This window comes from Plectropomus leopardus, chromosome 6 (genome assembly GCF_008729295.1).
Source record: "Plectropomus leopardus isolate mb chromosome 6, YSFRI_Pleo_2.0, whole genome shotgun sequence".
Lineage (NCBI taxonomy): Eukaryota > Metazoa > Chordata > Actinopteri > Perciformes > Serranidae > Plectropomus > Plectropomus leopardus.
In genome coordinates, this window is record NC_056468.1 from 427972 (window position 1) to 447423 (window position 19452).

Below are 19452 nucleotides of genomic sequence, written 5' to 3' on the forward strand. Positions count from 1 at the left end.
TTTTTGTGGACACAACACTTTTCTGTTAATTTAGTTTGTCCGGTCGTGATTACGATATGATTACCTGATAAGTTGTATGTATATTTGTGTGTGTGTGTGTGTGTGTGTATGTATGTATGTATGTGTGTATAGAGAGGTAGATATACCATTATCTAATTATCACATAAATATTAAAACCGACAGCACCGCTGTCGTTATATACCGTCGATTAGCTGCTGTTGCTAATAAGCTAAGCTACTACGAGAGGTAGCTTGTGAACAAGCGCTGTTCACTTCGAACATTCGGGTTATTTGTGTGAGCAAGCCAGTGAGTCGGAGTTGGTGGTCAGGTACATTTGGTGGCGTTAGGCTGTCGTTAATCACTACTATGCATGCTCTGTGGGCCAGTAGTTCCGAAGTATTTTACATTGATCTATTATAAATTTGGATACAGCCATGGGGGCGGGGCCTGGTTCATTCCTGTGAGAGCTGCTCAGTGGCACATGAAGCATGGATCTATTATAAATCTGGATACAGCCATGGGGGAGGGGCCTGATTAATTCCTATGAGAGCTGCTCAATAGCACACGAAGCAAAGAAAACTCTTTTTCCGGGTTTAGAAAAGTGTAAAATACCCGGATCTACAAGCCCATAGAGCATGCGTAGAAGTGATTGATTGGTCCTTGTGGCCCCTTTAGGTGGACAGGGCCCTTAATTGGCCCCTGTGGCCAATGAAAGTTGCCAGTTAGAAATTAATGGTCCACTTGGGGGGCCACAAGTAGGCCACTGAACACTGATTATTTTAATCTTTTCAGTTGACATCAACTTCTTCCTATGACACACTTGCAGTTCAACTTGTAGCTTCTTCACTTTAAAGCAGTTCGGGTTTCATGTCTGCCAGTTTTTCAGATATTTCCGTCAATTTGTAATACATCGCTTCATTTTCAGCAATAAATGTATGCATTTTAAGCAATAAATTTATGCATTTTCAAACATGCTCTCAAACTAATTTCAGCTATTAGCATACACACGCATGTTCCGCAGGAAATGCATTTTCTAGTTGCAGTCAGTAAGTCAGTATAAATACAAAGATAAATAAAATACACATTTGTATATATAAGCAATAAACAGCAACCTGCTCCTTTACCATGGTGAGTCTAAAATATGTCAGCATAACTATATATGTCATATCCACATCACTCATATTTATACTATGTAATTATACATTTTACATACAAAAGTACTATACACATACAGTATATATATGTGTGTGTGTGTGTGTGTGTGTATAGATTTTATATATTTTGCATTTTAAAATATATTTTATTTTTTGTATTTGAATCATATTTAACCCTTATTTAGCACTCAGTCGCTTTTTTCTATTGCCTCTGACTCTTGAGCTGCTGAAATGTGTGAATCTCCTGAGTGTGAGATTAATCAATCTAATCTAACCCTGGCTGATTAATCCAACATTAATCTTGCATGTTTTACTTTGAAAAACAATATAATAATGAAACTACATACGATATGCTCCGTGTATATTGTAAATCAATGCAGTTATTGACTACTATTTAGCAAAAATTGGAGTTTTGTCTCTCCATATAATGTATTCAAATGGCCCGCTGGACAATTCCTGGAACAATTCAAAGCCACCATGAGTCACATGAAGCCTGAGCATTTTGAACTTCCGTTGTCATTACTCTGACTTCCGTTGTCATTACTTTGATCATTACTTGCCACTTTAAATATAAACTGAATGTTATGACCACTGAATGTACTGTGTCAAAGCTGTTGATAAAAAGTTCTGAAAGTGTGTGGCGTCTAAAGTGAGGATGGCACTCGAAACAGTGTGTGATGCGGTTTGATGCCGCGGCCGGAGGGTGGCAGCAATGCAACTTTTCGGATGGTGGCTGCCGTCAAACTCCACAGAAGAAGAGAAAAGGATGCTGCGTATGTCTTCCTTTCTCTACTTCCTGTAAAACATCAGTGGTCTCCATGTGAGAAATACTCACTCCAAGATAACTCCGTTTTACCAGCTGAAGAACATCATGGTAAGTCTGACAATGATTTAGAAAGAATCGCGAGCGTGAGGTCTTTCAGCAGCTCGCCGTGAAAATGTCCGCCTGCGCACTGACGTTACTAAGCGTCATTAGCAGCCGAGCTAACGATGAATGTAGCCAAACCCATGTGGGTCATTCCATACCAACCCACGCCAAATCCACAATTTTTCCCACTTCATGTCACGGATTATCTTGAAAAAATGTTGAAACTTCTTTTAAAATTCACGAGACTTTGCAAAATCATATAGCAGTACTCTAAATACTACTTAAGTTATGAATTTGTCAAGTTTGGCCAACTGAGCTAAATTTCTGCATTTCTGTGATAATTTGTATATGTATTCTAAAGTGAAAACCTCGCTCTTTTTTCACTGCATTGGGTTGAAATTAGTTGTGAACATCCAAGAGACCCTAAAGAAAAAGGAGGTCGGGTTTTTGCTGATTTTTTTTTTTTTTTTTTTTGTACCAGAACAAAAAATATCCCCACTAGTTTTCACTTTCTTGCAACCAAATGTCTATGTGTAGTAGACACATATTTCTGTTACATATAGAAATTATGTCATCCAGCATTAAAAAACTGAGTGCTACAGATTTTGCTAAATATAGCCACAGAGCCAAACCCCCACTTTTTATGATACTTTAACTTTAGATTTTCACAGGAAGGATTATTCCTGTTTCTTCGAAACATGCTCAGGGTAAAGAATTGTTAATCATTGCAGATATATATTTATAAAAAAATCTAGGATGTAATCTTATTCCTTCATCGTTAATTGATTTTTTGAAAACAGCAAATTTTGCATTCCATTCAGTGGTGTGTAATATCACATTCAGTGGTTTATTCAATCTGTGGGTATTTGTATTGTGTTGACTGTAAGGTTTTCTATCTGTCTGATACCTAGTGAAGAAGCCCATGTATTGTGTCGTGTGATACACCAACTGCTAACTCTATCAGCCAGCCGTAAGTGGCTTTCTTTAAAGAGACAGGCAGAAGTGCATTTATGAGTCAGGCACATACCTTCCAATTAATCATTGTTTTTAATCCTTTTTTAACAAAAGTGATTAATCAGGATGTTTCATCCATCACCAAAAGCCTGCCTTAGGCATTGATCTCAATTTGCCAAGCTGCACTTAGTTAAAAGAGGAGTCATCCTGTCAAAACTTGCCTTTTATTAATCTGAGCAAATAGAAGTTTAACAAAAAAAAAAGAAGAAAAGGAAAAAATATAAAAAATACAGAAATGACCTGGAGAAAGTAAAGTAAGAGTAAAAATCATAATAAATGTCTAGCATAATTTTAGATATGTAATTATGATAATTACAGTTTCCCCCAGTTATTTCTTTTTTTTCCCAAGACATTTTTCCTTGACTTAAAAAAATGTTCTAAATCAACAAATTTTTCACAGTTTGTGAAACATTTTTTACAGAGTTGCTTATTGGCAACAGGCCCACACAAATGTTAGTTTGCCAGTCCTTATGGCTGGCTGTCCTCAGTCCACCTGTTTAATTCAAGTAAATCAGGGGCTAGAAATACTCATTTTCTGCAAACCCAAAACTCAGCAAGAAGAAAATGTCTGATTGTCTTATTGCTTCTTCTCTCTGGGAATGTCCAACCCAATCCGGGTCCCGATTTTAATAGTTTTAACTGTTTGAAAAACCCCTGTTGATTTTAAAGGTAGGTCTGGTCTTGGTTTTATTCACCTTAATGTCAGAAGTCTGCTTCCCATATTGGATTTATTGAAAATCTGGGTAAAATCTTCTGATGCTGATATTCTTGTTCTGTTTGAAACATGGCTGAACAAATCTATCACAAATAAAGACATTGCAATACAGGTTTACAATATCTTTCATTGTGACCATCCCAGAGAAGGCGGGGGCATTGCTATTTACAGTTGCACTCAAAATTATTCAATCCCCATTGCAAATCAGGTATATTGGCAAAATTTACAAACTTTCAGCTGTTTGCAAAAAAAAAAATCAAACAAGAACAATTCAAATAGCTCAACACAACTAATATTATGAGGGGTTTCTCCAGATTCCACACAAAATTCCACTTTTAATGACTACTGCAGTCTCAAAATTATTCAACCGCTTTATGGCAAGTGTACTTTGCATCCTTTTGCTGTTATGACCTGCTGCAAATGTGATGCATAGCCAGACACCAGCTTCTGGCAGCGTTCCTGAGAAATCTTAGCCCATTCCTGTTGGGCAAGGGCCTCCAGTTCACTAATATTCTGGGATTTGCGTGCTGCAACTGCCTTCTTCAAATCCCACCATATATTTTCTATGGGATTCAAATCAAGTGCCTTTGACGGCCACTTTAGAATTTTCCAGGACTATTTCTGAGACCAAGCCTTGGTGGACTTTAAGGAATGCTCGGGATCACTGTCCTTTTGGGATGTCCAATGCCGCCAAAGCTTCAACCTTCTCACAAACAGCAGGACATTTTTCCTGAAACTTGATTGAATCCGTCTTCTTCCATCCACACACTGCAGATCTCTAGTGCCAGAGTAAGCAAAGCAGCCCCTGAGCATCACCAAGCCACTGCCATGCTTCACTGTAGGCAGGGTGTTCTTTTCAGTGTATGCTTCATTCTTCCTGCTCCAGAGATACCGCTGATCCATAGGCCCAAAAAAGTTTCCCTTTTGTTTTATCACTTATGAGGCTTATTTATATGGTTTTGAGCATAATGGAGCTGACTTTTCTTGTGCTTCTGGGTCAACCATAGTGTACGTCTTGGTGTTTGGGCATTGAGACCTTCATTGTTTAGTATGTACCTTACTATGCATACTGAAATGTCAGTGCCTGCTACCACCAAGTCTTGCTGCAGGTCTTTTGCATTCACTGGAGGGTTTTTGACCACCTGCCCCCTCAAGAATCTGGTGGCTATGGTTTATAACCTCCGCTTTCTGCCTTGTGCCGGTAGTGTAGCCAGTGTTCCTTTAACTTTAAACTTCCAAACTATGCCTCCAACAGTATCTGTATGAACATTCAGTGCCTTTGCTATTTTTTGTACCCTTTTCCTTGTTTGTGCAAGGCAGTAATCTCGACTTTTTGGACAATTCTCTTGACATAGCCATATTTCTGACATGCAATCAAATGTCACCATCAACAAACCCTAGCCTGTCAAGGTATTTGATGTATTCTAACTCAAGCACACCTAATGCAACTATTGAAGCCCTTCATTAGTTGCATCGAGTGTGCTTGAGACAACACCTGATTTGCAAATGTGTGCTCTTATGAGAGACTATTCAGGGGGTTGAATCATTTTGAGACTGCAGTAGTCATTAAAAGTGGCTTTTTGTTTGGAATTTGAAGAAACCACTTAAAATATTAATTGTGTTGAGCTATTTAAATTGTTCTTGTTTAATCTGAATATTGCAAACTGCTGAAAGTTTGTAAGTTTTGCCAATAAACCTAATTTGCAATGAGGGGTGAATAATGTTTAGAGCAACTATATATAAAAAATAAAATTTCATGCTTCCACCCTTTTATCAGTGTCTCTCAGCAGGCAATTTGAACTTCTTTTCCTTAAACTAGTACTTAATAAAGACCATTTTATTACAGTCATAGGGTGTTATAGACCCCCCTCAGCAAGCAGTGCGGCCCTATCATCTTTAAGTAATCATTTATTAACTTCAGACTTTAATGCGATTCTCCTTGCTGGAGATTTTAACTTGGATTGGTTGTCCCCTGTCTCTGACAAATTTAAATCTCTCTGTGACTCTTTTAATCTCACACAATTAATTAATAGCACCACTCGTCCAAATATTAAATATCCAGAGAAGTCCTCTCTTCTTGATTTATTTCTGACAAATGCTGCCCACAAATTCTCAGACATTGAATTTTAATGATTTGAGTGATCACTGTGGTATAGCTACGGTCAGATGAAGTATGCTCCCAAAAAACAAAATCACAAATAATTTTTAAACTAAATTTTAAGCATTTCTAGCAAGAAAGCAAGCGTTCTTCTGTGATTTGTGGAACTTCGACTGGAACAAAATCTGTCTTATTAATGAAGTGGAATTAGCCTAGAAATACTTTCATAATGCCCTTACTGGTATTATAAATAAACATGCCCCATTTTGAAAATTTACAGTTAAAGGTCGGGACAATACCTGGTTTTCCACTGAGCTGTCCAATTTGTCCAAGAAAGGGATGTTGCATGTGCTAAGGCCAGGCAATCAAAAACTCAGGCTGACTGGATGATCTTTAGAGAGCTACGTAATTGTTAAAAAGGCGAACTCAGAGTTTTATCTCTCTAAAACTACCACAAATTTAAATTATGGAAAACAATAAAAACCTCTTTTGGAAATGTGGTTACTAATGAGTTGCCAGCCTGCACTGTAAAAGACTTGCATGCTATAATTGATAAATCTGCTATTCTTAATTGTTTTAATGAACATTTTGTTTCGTCTGGCTCCCTGTTTGAGTCCTCCCATAGGGATGTAACTCTAATTGAGCAGAGGCCTCCTTCTCCACCACCCCATACTACTACCATGGTTCAAGGGTTTAATTTTACTCCGTTTCATGTATCGGAGGTTTATAGAGTTCTGAAACAACTGGACTCAAACAAATCTGCAGGTCCTGATGGGCTTGATCCCTGCTATTTAAAGTTGGCTGTTGACTTTATTGCAGAACCTCTGACTCATATTTATAATCTTTCCATTTCTCAAAACATGATTCCTGAAGTGTGAAAATCTGCATATGTTCTACCTTTGTTGAAGGTAGGGGATCCCACCGTCATTAATAACTACAGGCCAATCTCTGAGTTGTGTGTTTTAGTAAAAGTACTTGAGAAGCTTGTTAATGAACAACTGAAAGATTTTAAAGACACAAATAATATTCTGTCACTGTGGTGTCACTCTAATATCCAACGTTTTTGCGGGTCCGTGAATGCAGCACAGCAGGCGGAGTTCTTTTTATCTCCTTTGCAGCTGAATGGCACTCCTGAGGTGGATAATTGATCTGTTGATACATTCACAGCTGATCAGATCGATAGATGAGAGGATGTATTTGCAGATTTTTGTAAGTGAAAGACAGTTTTAGGCCTGGCAGAATGTTCAGAAACAGTTCAGTTTCACTTTTAATGCATCTGACATTCTGCTGCGCGTCTCTGCCGCTACTGCGCTACAAATAAATCAACAGTGTTTTAATACGGCTCTTAATTAACAGTCCAGCTCCATTGAGACTATGGTGGGACAAATTAGACTATGGCAGCCCGCCATAGTCTTTGTAATTAATGGGAAACACTGGTGGGGCTGTATTGTGGACGGTCTGTGTGTGCTGTAAAATTACATAGATGGTTGGAAAAAACAGTGGAATTGGAATTTTATCTTCCTGTGCTACTCTTTTGCTTGACCTGTCAAAATCTTTTGGCTCAGTCGATTATGTCATCCTGGTGGATCAGCTCTGTAATATCAGGCTATCTGGTCATGCTGTAAGTTGGTTCACAAATTATTGATAGAGCACAGTGTGTCCAGTTTGCTGGGTCTTCCTCTGGTTTCCCTGTATCAAAAGGTGTGCCCCAGGGCTCCTTATTAGGTCCAGTGTTGTTCACCATATATATGGATAATCTTTGAGTAAATTTATCAAATGCTGGTTTCATTTTATGCAGATGACACCGTTGTCTCCCTCAGCAGCCCAAAGTTTAACATTTCTGCAGTCTGCCTTTGATGTTCAGTTCTATCTGACTCAACTCAAGCTTGTTTAAAATTCAGACAAATCTGAAGTCATGTTCTTTTCAAGTGGGGAAAAAAGCTCCATCTTCTCTTCCCAAGATCCTAACTAAATAAGGAATTGAAATTGAAATGGTAAACACCTATAAGTATCTTGGTATTATTATTGACCAAACTTTGTCATTCAAACCTCACATTGATAACCTTGTTTCTAAGCTGAAGCTCAAATAAGTTTCTTTTTTAGGAATAATTCCTGTTTCTTGCTTCAGTCAAGGAAACACTTGATTTTGGCAACATTTTTACCTTTATTGGATTATGCTGATCTGCTTTTTATGAACGCACCTGATCATTGCCTAAAGAAATTGGACACTGTTGACAACTGTGCTTTACATTTCATTACTGGCTGTGGATACCGCGTACACCACTGTACATTGTACGCTGCTGCTAATTGGCCTTCTCTGTCTGTCCGCAGACCCTCACACTGGTCGATTTTTATATATAAGAGACTACTTGGGCTTGTTCTCTCTTATTTATGTACATATATGTGTAAAAAACAGAACAATACGGCCTGCGCTATCACAGTTTTCTCTTGATGTCGGTCCCGAGGTTCTCACAAAACTTGGCAAAAAACTTTTGCCGCCTCTTCAACTTACAGAATACTTACCTGAAACTGTCTGAGCTGATCACTATGGGGGAATTTAAGTCACTTTTAAAAGGTAGAGAAAATAACACTATTGGTCAATGTGACTGCTACTCCAATGAAAACTGAAATTTGATGATTAAACTTTTCGCATTTTTAATTTCTAAAGAAATCACATCAATTTGCTCAGGGTTCTAAGGTTGAAATACTTGTGAAAGGCATCTGAGAATAACAGAGGGAAAGTGATTTCACTCCAGGTTCCAAAGGTCATATAAAGTGTGACCTGTGAGAATGCTCACTGCCACTAACTAATGTTCTTTTTTTAACATTGTAAAATGAATAAAAACATCAAAACATTTGTTTTGAATGTTTCCTGGCTGGTTTTGAACAGAGCTGACATTTTCCTGTAGAAATGACTTTAGTGTGTTAAGAGCCTGCAAGTCTTTGCTGGAGATCAGCTGCTGTAATGTGGTTCTAGCTCCGTCGAGAGGTGAGGCTGAGGCGAGAGTACCTGTACAGGAAGGCCCAAGAGGACCGGCTCCAAACTATTGAAGAGACCAAAAAAAAGCTGAGGGGCGCACTTGATGGTAGGAAGGCATGATTGTTAACTTCCATTTTTCCTTCTGCATTCTTAATGACGATGATCAGTGGTGTAAATGATGCTAACACAAATCCTCTGCAGAAAATCGTCTTCTTCCAACTGAGGTACGCAAAGAAGCCTTGCAGCTACAGAAACTCCTCGAGTATGACGACGAAGGGGCAGAAGGCGAGTGTTGTTTTCATTCTGATCAACTTCATCCATCAGACTGCACCAATTTATCATTGTTTGGTCATCAGTATTTTCATATCAATAGATTTATTTGGGTGTTGTCTGTGCAGGTGTCGGCTCACACATGGATGATGAGTATAAGTGGGCCGGAGTTGAAGATCCTAAAGTCATGGTCACTACATCCAGAGACCCTAGCTCCAGACTCAAAATGTTTTCTAAGGTCAGCTCACTTTCTCTGAATGACGGCAGATGGGACCTGTAGGTCGGACTGTAACACATTGGCCCCTTTTACACTGTCTGTTTAAAGCAAGAATGTCGTGCTGTTATGCTGTCCCCTTGCTTTGTGTATAACATGCAATCACCGAATGGGGGGTCAGAGCAGTCTCACCATTAAACCATCACAGGAGGTAGTAGCATCGCAGAAATAGTCTTTGTATAAATACGACAGCTGGGAAGGTGGGACCATGGGCAGGACAGGTGTGGTATTTTGACAGCGTGTTATGTTGTCAATGACCACGAAAGATTTAAAAGCAGCTGTTAGCAGTTAGCGGCTAATTCAAAGAGGATGAACAGCAGTCACAAATGTTGGCCAACTGAAGACAGTAAGATGCAGCAGCTCCTTACCCTTCGAGTAGAGGACCAATCAGCTGTCACATAACTGGGACACTAAATGATTATTATTGACATGTGATGTCTTTGTTATTGTTCAGAAAGAATGTCACATAGAAGCCAGCACCTGTGTGGTAAACATCAAGAGGCCCATCAGTGTGTTGTCCAGGGCCAAAGTTGGTCCGTGTGATGCAGCGTCCCGGCCAGTCCACCTGGGGGCCACGTTCCACAGAGTTGCAAACGCTGTGTGAACATTATTAGACATCGCTGTAAATGTACGCAGAAATTTCCTGCCTCTTAAGTTCTAGATTTGAGGGCATCAAGAAGTTATGTATAATACCCACAATCCCGTACTGAAATTTAGGCCCTGGACCAACTGAGAAAGTTGGTGGTGCCAGTACTACTAGTGGAAATGTATCACTCTCTTATCCCATTATCTAATCTCATATCCCTGTTTCCCTCACTCAAGTCTCTTCCTTGCGTCTTAGCTCCTTTGTAAGACATGAGGGACAGATGTGAGGATGAGAAGAAAGGAGGAAATATGTCTCTAGACCTCCTTCTCTCTGGAGCGTTGCGTAAAGCGATGTGTGTCTCTGATGCAGCAACTGATCGCAGCTGGATAAGCTGTCAGTGTGTTTTATTCACAACTATATTGTCTGCACACACATAATGTAATGCAGACTATATATGATAAAGACAATTATAAGTGGCAGAGCAGAAGAGTTTTCTCTGTTTAACAAACATCTGCACATCAACAACCTGTGTGTTCTGTAGTTTTATTGTACTGTGACATGTTCAGAGTCACAGTGGATTTCTCTGATTTATTCATTATCTTCATTTGTCTCTTTTGATATTCTGATTGTAAACTCTATTAATAGTTATTAAAGAACCCAGAAGATGATCAAGGTGTCTTATAAACACTGGACATTATTTATTAGGCTAAATATTTCAGGGAAAAAAATTAATTTTGTTAGTCATCAAAGCTGACACTGTGATCAGCCTCACATGTGACTGAATGAAAATGATGATCAGTGATGTAAAAAGTGTTACTTGCTGACAAACAGACTCTCTCTGGCTCTACCTGTCTCCATAATAAAAGTTAATGAGGGAAATGACAGATCATGAGAAGAAAATCTTTCTAATAAATGAAGTTGTTGCTTCTACTCAGCCTAGATGGGGACAACAAATAACATGAGTGATACAGTTTAATCTCTGATGTGTTTTCCCTCTGGAATGAAACTCCACTAATGCTGTGATGGATCAGATCAGCCTGATCAGCTGCAGGACTGGGCTTTCCGATCAATAAACGATAACCATTCGCAAGGGTGTGCCCCTCCTCTCTCCTCTTGAGTGCATTGAAGCAGTTGGAACATCCTTCAGTCCTTCAGTCTCAATCGATTTCCAGGTCAAGTGATTAAGGATTGAGGATAGAGGAATCGAGGAGGGATATTGGGATGAACCCCATGACAGCACTGACAGATAATCCTACATTCACATTCAGGGCCAGTTTAAGACTGCTTGTAGCTGCGCAGCTACAGTGCAGCTCCAGGGCTTAGCCACAAGAAGCTACTTCTGCTTATTAAATGCAGATTTTAAAAAAGAACATACTAAACAACAGACATCTGGGTTACATGTCAGAGAAAAAAACCTTCTTGGTTAGCTGTCATTTTTTTTATTACCAAACTGACAGTGGGAGGAATGGGGGCAAGCGCTACACTTTTTTCATTTCCCTGAGTTACTCTGACTGTTAAGACTACACCAACCAGATTTTTATTTTTTTTATTTTACTTCTGTCGGCTAATTACCCATACCATTTAAACATAATTATGTATGACATATTTATTTGAATGGAAGAAGTTTGATTTTTTTAACTGAGCCAACCCTTTCAACTGGAGGGGGGTCTAACTGAGCATGTGTAGTATGAGTGTCATCACTCTAGCATGTTTCTGATTGAAGGAATAATGATAAGAACTGTTGCAACTGTCCCCAGTCTCCCCCAAGAAAAAAAACAGAGAATAAACTGCCATATATGTAATTTGTTCCAGGAGATGAAGCTAATGTTCCCTGGAGCCCAGCGCATGAACAGAGGAGGCCATGAGATCAGCGCACTGGTGAGAGCCTGCAAAGCCAACAATGTTACTGACCTCGTCATCGTGCACGAAACAAGAGGACAGCCAGGTACACCCGTTCACCTTAGTCTTTTTCTTTATTTTTCATATTTGTGACATGCGAATCATCGTTATAGCTGAGAGCAGGTAGTCTACAGAAGGGGTGTCCAGACTTTTTTTAATGGGGGCCAGATAAGGTCATATGAAAATAAAAAATCCGTCTGTTGGCCACAATTGGCCCCTGGGCCAGACTTTGGAGATTACTGTCCTACAGGAACCACATGAAACTCTAAAACTCTAAAAACTCTAAAAACTAATATAAAAGCAGGTTTGGGTTATGTAGTGTGTTCATGTTGGGAAAAGTATATTCAGAAGTATATTGAAAAAGGAAAAGCTGCTTACATCTGCAAATCATTGCAGCTGTAGCAGTGAATAGTGAATGATAAAGTAAACAGCTTCATCTTGGAAAAACATTCAGCATAAAGAAGTATTTCACTGCTGGAAAAATGGTCTTCATAAAACTAGTCTGTCTCTGCTGTAGAAAGACACATACTTTTGAAAATGGTGCAACATAACCAGAGTAAACAGAAAAAAGGTCAGTTTTACTCAAAGCCTACAACTACCAGAATGCACTGCACTGGACCAAAAAACACTCCCACTGGTGGATGACATAACAGTAACTCATCCTTTTGATACGATGGTGGCTGACTGGTAACAATCGACTGATTACAGTTAAACAGTGACCTAGAATATGTTTCTGAAAACATTTTTGTTGAGGAAGTAGGCAATGCAATAACAGAGACCCGTTTTACACAGCCTGTTGAAGGCGGGAATGTTGTGCCCTTATGCCGCCTTGCCATTCTGTATAAAAAGTACAAGGATAATGGGGATAAAGAATTGTCTGGCCTTTTAAGTCCCCCTTCAGCCAGTTGCACTTCCTGGTTAACATTCTGTCTTGGGCTGTACCCAACTCAGAATTATGTCAGTTGAATCAGATTTGGCTGTTCAATACGAATATTCAACGATTTGTTTTGTTTTTCATTCAGTATTAAAGTTTGAATGTGGTCAGTGTGACAGCTGCATTCACATAATATAGTAAACAAGCTAACAGTGCTTAGAACGGATCGCAAATGTGAAACATTTTTTGCAGACACTTGGTATCAAACTCTGATCCTGTCTTCTCTGTGCTGCTTCCTGCAGCTCTGTGTATCAAAGAGTAGTATTTAAGTCAAGAGCACTCACTCCACAGCAAAGTCCGGGGACCAAAACGCTCTCAGAAGCACACTACACAGCACACTGACTGGCAAAAAAGGCTTAACAAAAAACAAAGGGGAAAAAAAAACGGGTGCTTGACTTGAAGCTGCCTCAGTTGATTGAGGGATCTCTGACAAATTTTTTGAATCTCCGACTTTCAACGGGCAGCCCTACACAGAATGGAGGTGTGTTTAGTAATCGAATGTAACTTTTACCCCTCCCCTTTTTCGGGGATGGTCCCTGTTTTTGTTGGCCTGTCTCTCTGGCTGGAGTTGTCCCCAGAAATGTCCCTGTTTTTAACTGCAATCCAGCCAACTCTCGCTCATTGACTGTGAGACTCATTCAACTTTTCACAATGCTTTCCACATGTTGCACTCCACATGTCCATCCTCTTGTGCACAGGAAAACAAATATGTGCTGGTGCTGGTGTGATAGCGTATCAAACAGCTGATCAGCACCATAGGCACACAGCACCAAAGTGTCTGAATTAACAAACATTCAATGGTAGAAAGTGACTTCCTTAGACTTCTACAGACTACCTTGTTTTAGTTTAAGGAATTATTTATGAACACCAGAGCACACAGCAAAAGTTTAAGTCAGAGTTGTGCAGTGAAAGAGGTTTGACTTTTATCAGCACAATGTACTTACATTTACCTGAAGTTTGTTAAGACAGAGCTTTCAATCCCTAAATAAAGCTGGATAGTTTGATATATAATATATCATATTTTAATTGTTAAATTCTGTGAGTAAAGATCTTAATCTGCATCATAACCATTAACATTTATCTGTCAGCTAAATAAAGGGGCATACTTGTTTTCCTCTGAAGTAGAGTATTTAGTAGCTTTTTTTTTTTTAAAGGGAACTTTTGGGGCCTTTTTGATGTTGTTTTGGGGTACAATGAGTTAGTATTGTAATTTGTCAAACAACATATTTTCATGTCTTGCTAACTAATAAAGACTGGTGAAAGTTGTGTATAAATGCAGAAAAAATGTTTAAATTACATTATTTCTATACTTTATTGTACTAAGACTGGTTAAACCTGGGTTACATGAACTTGTAGAGTCTAAAGATTGTTTAAAATTATATTGAGATTTTTGTAAAAATTTGTCTTATTCAGACAGCAGATAAAAGACTTTTTTTCCTTTTTCCGCTATAGAGAGCAGCAAAGACCTTGTCTAAATAGAAAACTACTGCACATAGACACACCAGTGTGACTGACTGTGATTTGTTGGCAATCAATCCAACAATTATTCCCATGTAAAAGTAAAAGTAGTAGTTGTAAGAAGACAATTGGAAAATAGGATTAATTGTGAACTTAGTAATAGTTGTTACAAGTCCTCAGAAAGCTCTCCAGAAAGACTTGATGAACTGTTGCTTAAATTACACTTTGGCAGGATTTTTAATGGACTGAATCAAGAGGGAGAGAGGGGGGAGAGAGAGGGAAAGTGACGGAACAATGGAGCTTGTGGAGAACTGGAAGAGAGAGAGCGCACTTGAGAGAGGGACGAAAAGGAGAGAAAGGAGGGCTGCAAAGTGGTAGTGTTTGCTTCTACCTCCCAGCAGTGGGACAGATGTGCATAACATGCAGCAGAGGGCTGTAATCATCAGCTTCCCGCTGCGTCGCTATGGATCACCGTGAGTACTAGATTCACCAAGGAGCACAGCCCGTTCTGCTGAACCTGTCATGCACGAGATGGCAGACTGACAGAAGAACCATAAGAAGTGATGTGAGGATACATGCCAGCCCTTAGCTTGTAATACATGTTTTAATATTATAACTATGTATCTCCTATATAAAATGTAATATAATATAGGCCTATTTTTACAGTACAAATTTAGGTTTTTTATCAGGCTTGGGCCCAAAACTTGAACATAACAGAACACAATATGAATTAAAATTGTAATTTCTATTGACAAGCAATATGTATGCACATTCATTATTTACAAGCAATACGAGCAGTAAGAGGCAGCTGTAGATTTTGTTAGTACATACAACAGGATTGGAGCTACTAACATACTGATGAGTGCTGGAATACACTTAAATTTCCTTTTGTGAACAGTTTACACACAAACTCGTTCTGCTCATATTTCATGAATGGGACCCGCTGAGTGGACAGTAAAACTACTCTGCTCTGAATATCACCTGATGTTGGCTTCTCTAGAACTAGAACTAGAATCAGTTCAGACAGAGACCCTGTACATGGACTATCTTATGTATGTTTTATACCTGTATATTCACAGATGGCCTGGTGGTGTGCCACTTGCCATTTGGACCCACTGCATATTTCACACTGTACAATGTGGTAATGAGGCACGATGTTCCAGACATCGGCACCATGTCTGAGGCCTACCCCCACCTCATTTTTCACAACTTCAACTCACGACTTGGCAATAGGGTGAGTGAAGCTGGACCATGCATTGTATACATGCTGTTGATATTTGCTTTGACCACTTGCTTTTGGGTACCACTAAATAATTCTGCTCATGCAGGTATCAAATATCCTCAAGTATCTGTTTCCTGTGCCAAAAGAGGACAGCAGGCGTGTAATCACATTTGCCAACCAAGACGACTTCATCTCTTTCAGGTCAGTGCGAAGGGACTCCCTGAGAGTAAATGCCATACAAACATTGCCTTATGTGACAGAAAGAGTATTAAGAGAATGTTTTGTTGTTACAGGCATCACACCTACAAGAAAACAGACCACAAGAACATTGAGCTGACAGAAGTTGGACCCAGGTTTGAAATGAAATGTAAGTACAGATGATCAAACTTTTTTATACCTTTTTTTTTTATAACTTTCCAAACTTTCACCGGGGTATATGGTATATGACGGGTTGGTGTGATGCATTTTCAGTCCTGTAACATTATAACCGTCACTCGCAGTCACCATGTCTTTCACCTCAGCTACCTGTTCCACCAGTAGAGACTGGCCTCCTGTGGTGCTTGGTGTCCACCACACATCCATCCAGCCTTTCTGTCTGAGTTCAATAGATAGATGAGTGTTGTTATTTTTGACAGTATTGAAAATCATATCATCTGGATTTCTAAGTACCCTGGCATACAAGTCCATTCTCATTCCAAACTTTTAAAATATCACAACTTTGGCAGTCCTTTTCGCAACACTAAAAGGCACATTGAGCCTTTGCATGAAACGCAGCAGCACGGCATCAGGTGAGAACATGGCCGGTAACGATGTAATACATGGAGCACGAGGGCGTCTAAAGGGCAGGTGGGTCCAACAAACCCTGGACTTTCAAGCAGGAGTGTGGTGTCCACTTCCTGTCTAAATGTGATGTTTTTTTTCCCACACCTTACCTTGTGCCTCCTTCCTCTAATCCTAACCATCAGTGCCTACAAGTTTGTTTGTTGACATCCCAGAGTTGGTTACCATGTGTTTGTGTTGTCTAAACATAACCATGTGCTGTGTAATCCCACCATGTTGACATCAAAGTAGCGGCATCCAGCAATGTAAACAGCAGACACAGAAGGAAATCTAAAATGTAATAAACATATAAGGAAATGGGATGAGCATGTGTTGGACATACCATAACACCATGATACTGTGCAAGCCTAATGGACTGATAAAAACAATAAATAAAATCACCTTCCAGTTTCATGCAGTCCGGAAGTAGGTCCAGGAGCTGGTCACCTTGCCTAGCACTAAGAGTGAAAGTAGAAATTGTAACTAACCAAAATGCAACATGTAAATATCACAGCACTGAGTGGTTACAAGCAGTATTTTTGCCACTGTAGCTTGAACCAGGGAAGATCACTCTGGGCTCTCAGTCTGTGAGACTAGCACCAGGAAGGGGGAGATAAGAGAATGACTGCATGTTTGTTACAACCTGACCAATTAAATTAGCAAGGCCGATATATATGATATGAGTGTATGTGAATTGCAGTACAGAAATGACAAAGATATGCTATTTAGAAACAGTTAGAATATTACACAGTATGGTTTTCCTATCATAGAGCACTGCAAAGTGTCAAATATCCCACCAAGTGCCAAATATTCAAATGATCTCTCTACAGTTTAATGAAGTCTTTGTGTTGTGTTCATGTAAAAAAATAATTTTGGCACAAATATCATATTAGACTTTATCCAGTATACGCCAGGGTATTATTTTTTTGTAGTGCTAATGTCAGTCTGAACACAGCCTTGGTTTAAAGCCAGACTAGACGGTCCATCCTTTTAACTTTCATGAAAGCCCTGTGAATGTTTTTTGTAAAACATTTCAGTATTAACATCTCTTCAACAAGAGCAGAAAATAAAATTATAATAGTGATTGGGTAATATTTTGGGAGTAAGTGGGACATGCAAGGGAATTTCTGAAGAAATTGCTGGATGTTGAAAGCAAAGTGGATTGCTGTTTTAACTTTGTTTGAAAAAGCAGCTAAGGGTGTGTAGAGAGTGGGAAAAGCATGGAACTTTAACGGGGCTTTGTCTCACTACACAAATTAGCTCATCTCTGCACTTATGGTAAGTCACTCTGGATGCCTGGCCCAGAGAGGTAATTTAATAGAGATTAAGCAAAGGTGCATCTCTCATACTCCTGTTTACAGCTTGAACTCTTAACACCTAAATTTTATATGCTGAGAAAGAAGAGCACACTTAACGCACTGGTAAATTTGTGTGTGTAATGTCACAATTAGAGCAGGAAGCAGGAAACTCTTTTCCTGCTTCCCTTCTGAATATTCTGGCCTCAGTAGATTGACCAATGTCTTCCAGCATTGGCACCAATGAACAAGTGTTGAAAAAGGGTTTCTGTATTCAGGAAATGTGGGATCATTTTTCTATAAAACTTTGACATGAAATCCTCTGTGCCACTTTTCTTTTGTGATATTTAAAACATGTACATCTGTTCTTTTGTTTAGTGTACATGATCAAACTGGGCACCCTGGAGAATGAGAGTACTGCGGATGTTGAGTGGCGCCACCATGCATATACACACACTGCCAAGAAAAGGAGGTTCCTCAGTGTGCAATAGGAACTACTAAATCCTTGCCAAGTTATCGTCTTTTGGACTGTGTTTTAAAAATTCTAAAAATGTGTAGTTTATATAATGAAACATGAGTTGTTTTTGTTATAAATTTTGTATTGAATATCTAAAGTGCCACAATGTTTTTTTTTGCCACTTGCCACATGCAGCAACATTCTCTTAAATTTCTCTTATTTTTTCCCTCACCAGAAAATTAAGAGAAAATATAAAAGAAGTCAACTCCAGATGCATCAAACACTCTTAACAATTCAAATCTGCTCTGGCCAGGAGTGCTCAATGTGTATCCTTTTAGCATAGATAATGCCTCCTATAAGGGCAGGTTTTGTGCTGGGTGCAAAGACTCTGACCTGTGAACAAGATTAGAGACATGACACCAAAAAAAGGATGTAAGAAGAAAAATAACTTCTGCAGTATTGATACTGACGTTCTGTTAAACCTAAACAGAGTAAATGTGATCTCAGGAAAATGCATATAAGTATTAAAAATATAGGGACACATGCAAAAAGGTTAAAATAAATGTAACAAATCAAAAGAATTAAAAGGAAAAAGTAGCAATTCTTCATACATACAGTATAGCGTAAACCTTCTTTTTGCATGAAAAATTACTTATGCAAAAGAAATAGTTAGCAATTAATTTTCTAATTAATTAAATTGTTTCAGCTGTGCTTGTCATATTTTTGGTTTGTGTGCTAATCTTAATATTTAAAGTAGTTCTCTAATAATAGTAGTGGAGTAAAAATTACAATATTTCCCTGTGAAATGTAGTGGAGTAGAAATAGAAGATGGCATGAGATTAATGCAAGTAATCTAAAAGTAACTTCAGATTTGTACTTGATCACAATACTTGTGATTATTACAGTTCAGCTCTGGTCAGCAGAGGGACACAGTAACTGAAATTACAGTAATCAGGATCAATGGGTCAAGTATAGCAGTATTTCTCTAGCCCTTAAGTCCAGTCAATATAACTACTCTGAAATGTCATCTGAATTTGATTAAATGATATTCATGCATTTTTTAAAATCTCCCTCAAATATAAAACCTTTTTTCCTTGTGTTGGACAACAATTTGTGGACTGTGGGTTGTTTTTCTCTTATCTTGGTACGAGTGCTCAGGACCACTTGTAAAATTTTCTTTTACTCAAGAGAAGAGCAAAGATTAGAAACATTGATGGATCCCAAAAAGCAATGGTTACTAACAAAATAAGAACAAATCCTGGATATTAGCAAAAAGAGGAGAAAATTTGTCTGATCCTATTCTGGCTTATAAGATAATTAATTCACAGTCAGAATATTAATACAGACAGATGCAAATAATTTAGAAATCATAAATGCGTGACTCCGAACAGGACCTTCAGGAACGTTCT

The 19452-nt window shown here is 38.8% G+C and overlaps 1 protein-coding gene across 1 annotated transcript; it reads left to right on the forward strand.

Annotated features, from left to right (window-relative positions):
* Nucleotides 1-1924: 1924 nt before the first annotated feature.
* imp4 (IMP U3 small nucleolar ribonucleoprotein 4) lies at nucleotides 1925-18194 on the forward strand. The gene is made up of 9 exons (XM_042488035.1): nucleotides 1925-2028; nucleotides 8827-8935; nucleotides 9031-9114; nucleotides 9228-9337; nucleotides 11772-11904; nucleotides 15330-15484; nucleotides 15579-15673; nucleotides 15766-15839; nucleotides 17965-18194. The coding sequence occupies exons 1-9, from the start codon at nucleotides 2026-2028 to the stop codon at nucleotides 18075-18077; spliced, it is 876 nt and encodes a 291-aa protein (XP_042343969.1). The 5' UTR covers nucleotides 1925-2025; the 3' UTR covers nucleotides 18078-18194.
* Nucleotides 18195-19452: the final 1258 nt, after the last annotated feature.

Excerpts from the sequence above, each read along its gene's own strand:
- imp4 (XM_042488035.1), top strand. Across the intron at positions 11,905-15,329 it reads CGAAACAAGAGGACAGCCAG|ATGGCCTGGTGGTGTGCCAC; the intron begins GTACACCCGTTC and ends GTATATTCACAG. Across the intron at positions 15,674-15,765 it reads GACGACTTCATCTCTTTCAG|GCATCACACCTACAAGAAAA; the intron begins GTCAGTGCGAAG and ends TTGTTGTTACAG.